The sequence below is a fragment of the Poecilia reticulata genome, unplaced genomic scaffold (assembly GCF_000633615.1).
Source record: "Poecilia reticulata strain Guanapo unplaced genomic scaffold, Guppy_female_1.0+MT scaffold_924, whole genome shotgun sequence".
NCBI lineage: Eukaryota > Metazoa > Chordata > Actinopteri > Cyprinodontiformes > Poeciliidae > Poecilia > Poecilia reticulata.
Window position 1 is genome coordinate 1 of NW_007615666.1, and position 5731 is coordinate 5731.

At 39.0% G+C, this 5731-nt stretch overlaps 1 protein-coding gene across 2 annotated transcripts; it reads right to left on the reverse strand.

Annotated features, from left to right (window-relative positions):
* Positions 1–624: 624 nt before the first annotated feature.
* On the reverse strand, positions 625–3779 carry LOC103461278 (HMG box-containing protein 1-like). 2 transcript variants are annotated; one of them, XM_008403593.2, is made up of 6 exons: positions 3736–3779; positions 2832–2929; positions 2029–2133; positions 1732–1912; positions 987–1110; positions 625–891 (listed from the first exon to the last, which is right to left on the reverse strand). In XM_008403593.2, the coding sequence occupies exons 1-6, from the start codon at positions 3777–3779 to the stop codon at positions 739–741; spliced, it is 705 nt and encodes a 234-aa protein (XP_008401815.1). In that variant the 3' UTR covers positions 625–738. The 2 variants fall into 2 exon arrangements, with proteins under 2 accessions (XP_008401815.1, XP_008401816.1); XM_008403594.2 differs by lacking the exon at positions 3736–3779 and adding an exon at positions 3128–3708 and having other exon boundaries at positions 631–891.
* Between the last annotated feature and the right edge of the window lie 1952 nt (positions 3780–5731).

A 5731-nucleotide genomic window follows, 5' to 3' on the forward strand; every position in this document is an offset into this window, starting at 1 on the left:
AACCCTATGTAGTCGCTACTCGCCACCCGGCGTACAAGCATGTGACGCATTAATAAGGCTTCGTAATAACAGACGGCATACAGAGTTTTCATTTCGACTGTTGGACAGCACGGACTTCAAACTTTATAAAAGTGGTGTTTTTATATTGGTTTTGTTGTTATTTACTTCAAAATAAAGCCAGAAATAAGATTGATGATTTCCGCCTTATTTTGTGGGGTCTAAATGTACCACATTTCGAAACAACCAATGAAAATGTGTCGACGGTCTGTTACTAGGTAGAACGGAGACACGCGGAAAGAGACGAGTGGGGGTTGGGGGGGGGAATTTGGATACGGCAAAAGACTAGGGTGCAGCGATGCTGGGGATTTTACTGAGTGTTTCGATGGGTTTTTTAGACTATAAGTGTGTTAGTTAGAGTTTGTGGTGTGTGTAGGGTTAGTAGTAGTTTAGCTAGCTATCGCTACATGGCTTCATAGCGAGCGCTGACGCACAGAGAAGAGAGACTGGGATGGCCAGTTAGACCTCGACTGCAAAGGGTTAACCCAGCAATAGTTCTTCAGGTTTTAAATCACTAACACAAACCTGTCCAAAATTAAGAAATTTGTTCAAAAAAAGATTAAACTGAATTTAACACTAAAAATAGTCATTTTTCCTCATTAATACCTAATTACTTTTTCCTAACTCCAGACATTTTCAGTCCCAACTTCCTTGGGTTAAGCTTTAAATCCTTTTTGAAGATCACACCCTTCCCTCCAGGATTGTTCTGCTCACAGATCTACCTTTTAGAAAGCAGTGCCAGACTGTGGGTGGACAGGAGAAACTCCAGCCCATGTCCTCATCATCAGACAGGGAGGACCTGGTTGATACGGCAGAGCCACACTCACTGCTCGTCTGCAAATACAAAACAGTCATCAGGCACAATTATCACCAATCACAGCAAAGAATAAGGATTTCTATCATTAAACATAAGTAAAGCTTGGCTTTACCCTGCTGCGATGTCGCTCCCTGCTGTGAACTCTAGAGGGCGACGAGCTGATCGGGAGAGTAGGTGGAGGACGGGCGTAGGAGTGTAGATCACTGCTGGTGCCGGGGATGCAGACTGCAGAGGAGCTAAAAATGTCCAACCACACAGTCTAAGCACAACGGCGCTCTGATTCACATGATGTAGTTATCGTGTTTTAAAAGATGTTCTCCAAAGAATCTACTAAATCTAAAGTGCCACCATACATTAGAGGATGTTTCCTAACTGTTTCATCTACTTGAGGTGGACTGATTTAAAAAATGCAAAAAAACTTTTTACAATAGAATAACAAAAATCAGAAGGTCAGTTTGTTGGTGAAACCTGCAAAGACTCCGCTTTTGCCTGAAAACCATACCAGCTTGTGCCCAAAAATACTCTGTTCATTATGGCGTGTATAAATAAATAGCTGCTCACTGTTGAGCTGCAGATCATGAAACGTTTTGACACTCAGAAAGTGACAATTAAGTGTGGATGGATCAAATGCCTATTTTCACATCATTGATTTACCATATAGATTGGAAAAGTTCCACCATTTGGCATGAAAGGCTTGCCGTACTTGATGAGAGCAGTGCACAATGCAACTGGCTGTAGGGACAGTGGTTTACTGCCTGAAGAATTAGTTATTAGTTTATTAGTGCTAACGTTGTGGTTCAGGTGTGTTGCTACTCATGGAATAAGTTCCCATTTCTGGTGTGGAGCTGAGCGCCGACCTGCTGTGAGGCAGGTCCTGTAGAAGCGGGCTCTGGGGCCCCGTGGCGATGTGAGCCAGCTGTGTGAGCCAGAGCGTCTCTGGAGGCTGAGGCCGCTCCTGGTGCGACACACCAAGCTCCACCTGGTAAACGGGCGCCGCCGTTAGTTCCTCCCGAACCTCCTGGAGGTCTGGCAGGTCGTCTGGGTGAGCAAGCCACACATTTGAATTACTCAAAAAAAAAAAAAAAAACAACAACAACAAAACAACAATAACAACAAAAAAGAAGCAGCTATGTTGCTGCTTATATGTTAGCTACCATATTCCATGAAGCTGTCGCTGGTGGGGATGCCGGGGGAGGAGAGGAAGTGTTCGTCACAGTGTAGCGGATCATGAGCCTGGGCCCCGTCAGCGCTCATTCTTCCTGAAGGAAACAGTGAAAAGAAAGCTGAGGATTAGAGCAGCTCATGGAACTGAGTATTAATGAGTCTTTTTCACTGGTTTCCTTCCAGATTTCTAAGGTTTTCTGGGAAAGGGGTCTTGTTGGTACCTAAATTTAAAGCTAAACTTTACTGTGAGGTGTCATTAATTTATTACTCACTGAAGGCCTGAGACTGCCTGGAAGCCTTGGGTCTTCAGCGTTGATGTTTTTAAAAGCAGATTAAACACGGATACTTCCAACCTGGTTTTTACTTGAAATTGTGTAATTGTATCTAATTCACCTTTTACTTTAGATTTCATCATAAAAAACCCCCAATTGCTTTGTTTATTCTTCATTTCTTTCATTTGTAGTGTTAGTCTAGATTTTCTTCATTCTAGTTCTAGAATTTTTATTCATATCGCCTCTAAATTTGACAAATATTCCCCCAATGTTCCTTTTCGATTTGTCCAGTTATGTCATTTACCCAGCTTCATCAAATAACGTTTGACTGATATGCAGAAACATTTCTTTGACATTAAATGATTTTTTTGTTTAATATAATCTGCTACTACGTATTGTGTTGTGTTCAAAATCTTTTTTTTTTATGTTAATTGTTTGAAATAAAGTACATTTTTGGAAGAATAAATACTATGTTTTTGACATTGACTCAAAATGCTATAAACTGGTAATTGGTTAGCTACCTGTGTATTGAGTCTGATGGTCAACCTGTTGCATGTTGCAATCATGGGAGTCGCTTGATGGAAGAGGTGGATTTTTCACCTCCCAAACCATAATGTAACTGAAACACAGAGTTTATAACAGGTTTATAATGGATTTGCTTTAATCAACCACATAAAATATACTGGCATCAGTCTTAGCGTTTATTTATGGTTTAAGTGACAGAAGAGCCACATCAACATATATTTACAATAATATAAATCACTTCATTGTGCAATTGTTCACTTTCAGAACAAAATCGAACTTGTTTCACTTTTACCTATTACATCACTATTGTCCTATGACGATGCCTTGTTTATAAACGTCCAGGTCCAGCACGCATGCGCATTTAAAGTCCATTCATTCAGTACAGAGAAGGACGAAGAATATACACTTTAAGTAACAAGTGGAAACCAATGTAATAAACTCGGATAAAGGTATTTAGGCGAGCAGAATGATGGAATGCTGCCCGTTGTCAAAAAAAAAAAATGTCGAAGTCTTTACGTTTTGTACAACTTCAAAGGAAAGTACAGTGAAACACTGTCACGTCGATAAAAAAAAAAGAAGAACAAAGGCGTTACAGTCGGAACTGAGGCAGACTAACTCAGGTCGAGAGTAATTTTCGGAAGGTGAAACAATGACTAGGTCGAGTTAAATGGCTCAGACGTCCTATTGCGTAAAACGCAGTACAACAAAACAACGTCAACAATGAAAGCTTTACGGGAGCGAGCTGCGAAACTGCATTTACAGCAAAAAACGAGCGCTGACAGCTTCGTATTTTTACTCCTGTTCTGAGTTTAGATATATATATGTTCAACTCTGTTGCGTCTTCTCAAATTCAGCGATTTAAAAGCCGTGAAAGACTTCAATGAACTTTTCTCAACTCACCAAAACAGTCGCCTTGTAGGGGAAAGGGGGGTTGTTGTAAACATAATGTTCTAGTTATCCTATTGGTCAGACATGGTGTCAATCTTTGGTGTTGGCGTTTCTCATTGGCCAGCCAAGTGCGAGCTTGCGCTCTCTAAAACATATGGGTTGGGTTGGTTTTGGTAAAAGATGGTTAAAGTAAGATTTACTAAACACTTCGCTCTTTTATATATTTTATTTGGTCATTTTCGGTGTACCCATTGGCTTTACACGTCAAATAATACTTTGCCGTAAAGACCAGGCCACAAAAACTCCAATGTTCGTGTTACGATTACCGTTTAGTATTGTCCTGGTGGGAAGTGAGTTTTTACTGCACTCTACTGGTGGTAGTTTGGTACTACTCAGTGGCAGTGTGCAATATTTACATCATGCAGTTTATTTATTCCCAAACTTGTCAGTGACGTACCGAAAATAAACATCAATCTAAAAACAAAAATAGAAATATATTTAACCCTCCTGTTATGTTGCGGGTCAAATTGACCCGTTTTAAATTTTTTTTTTTTTTTTTGCATGAAACTTTTTCTATTTGTCTTAATAGGTGCACTCTAGCAGGTGTTCATACAACTTTTGACGGGAACCTTTTCCGTTCCCGTGGACAAACTCCACCCACACTGAGTGGACACTCAGTAGAAGAGGAGGAAAACATAAATACTCTCTGCATGGCTCATTTATCTTGATTTTAATCAGCGGGTCAATTTGACACTGAACAGTATGTGTGTCTCAAGTTCAATTATAAAGATTACCCATTGAAAAAAAAAAAAAAGTAATATAAAATTTTTTACCAAAGATCAATTTTAAGGAAATAATTGTTTTTTGTGTCTAGGTTTTTTTTTTCAGTGGACATAAAAATTTAAAAAAAAATGCAAATTCCATTTTTAATGTCCAAATGAGTAATTGAGTAAGTTGTCGTCATTAATCCTTAATTTCTGAGACATAAAAAAACGTCATTGCACAAATATTGATTGAAATTGTTAGTATTAGAGTTAATAATCAGATACAAAAATGTTTTGGAGGAATTTTTTGGTTTCTGACACAATTGCATGATAAAACACTCCCCGGGTCAAATTGACCCACGAACATTATTGCTGTATTTCAGAAACAAACATAATAGGAGGGTTAATATATACAGATCTAGCACATTATGTTGTAAGACGGAGAAAAAAATCTTTAGATGGAAATCGCTTATTCGCTTCTTTTCCGGTTTGAGTTCTCAAAATTATTTCAGCAATACTTTATGCGGCCACAAGAGGGAAGTAAACACACATTTAAAGTACCCGGCAGCACCAACATTATCAAACAGTACAGGACAAAATAATGCCAGGTTTATGCCTAATTAATATTTAGAAAATATTATTATTATTATTATTATTATTATTATTATTATTATTATTATTAGTAGTAGTAGTAGTAGTAGTAGTAGTAGTAGTAGTAGTATTGCTATTGTTTAGAAAGGTGCATTGTTTTAAAGTGATAAACTATATTTACTGCCAGTATTCAATATTTTATTTGATTGACCTGAAGAATCAAGCTATAATCCCAGCTTCTTCAAACATGCACGCGCAGTGTGATTCACTTCCTGTACTGCCGTGTTTTAGTTTGAAGACAAAGCGGAAGTTGCGGGTTGCTTACTGTTCAGTTTAAAGAAAACTTAGCGGGTGAGTTTGACAAGTTCTGGTAGACTTGTGGAGGCGCAGCATTTCCTCCCAGCAGTTCCTGAGCACAAACTCCAGAAAGCCCTCATTTTATTTAATGTTTCCGGGTCTCGTTATTTAGCATAAATGCCGAAGTCTTCGTCGACAGCTCCGGGGTTGGCTGCCTTCTGCGTTCCTTGGTGAGTTCTTATTAAAAGCTTTATGTTTGTGTGTGTGTGTGTGTGTGTGTGTGTGTGTGTGTGTGTGTGTGTGTGTGTGTGTGTGTATGCGTATGTGTGTGTGTGTGTGTGTGTGTGTGTGTGTGT

Bases quoted from the DNA above. Each gene is read 5' to 3' on its own strand.
- LOC103461278 (XM_008403593.2), bottom strand. From the start codon at position 3,779: ATGTTTACAACAACCCCCCTTTCCCCTACAAGGCGACTGTTTTG. The intron at 2,930-3,735 runs GTGAGTTGAGAA...TCTGTGTTTCAG, and splicing joins CCTACAAGGCGACTGTTTTG to TTACATTATGGTTTGGGAGG. The intron at 1,111-1,731 runs GTCGGCGCTCAG...GGACATTTTTAG, and splicing joins CAGGACCTGCCTCACAGCAG to CTCCTCTGCAGTCTGCATCC.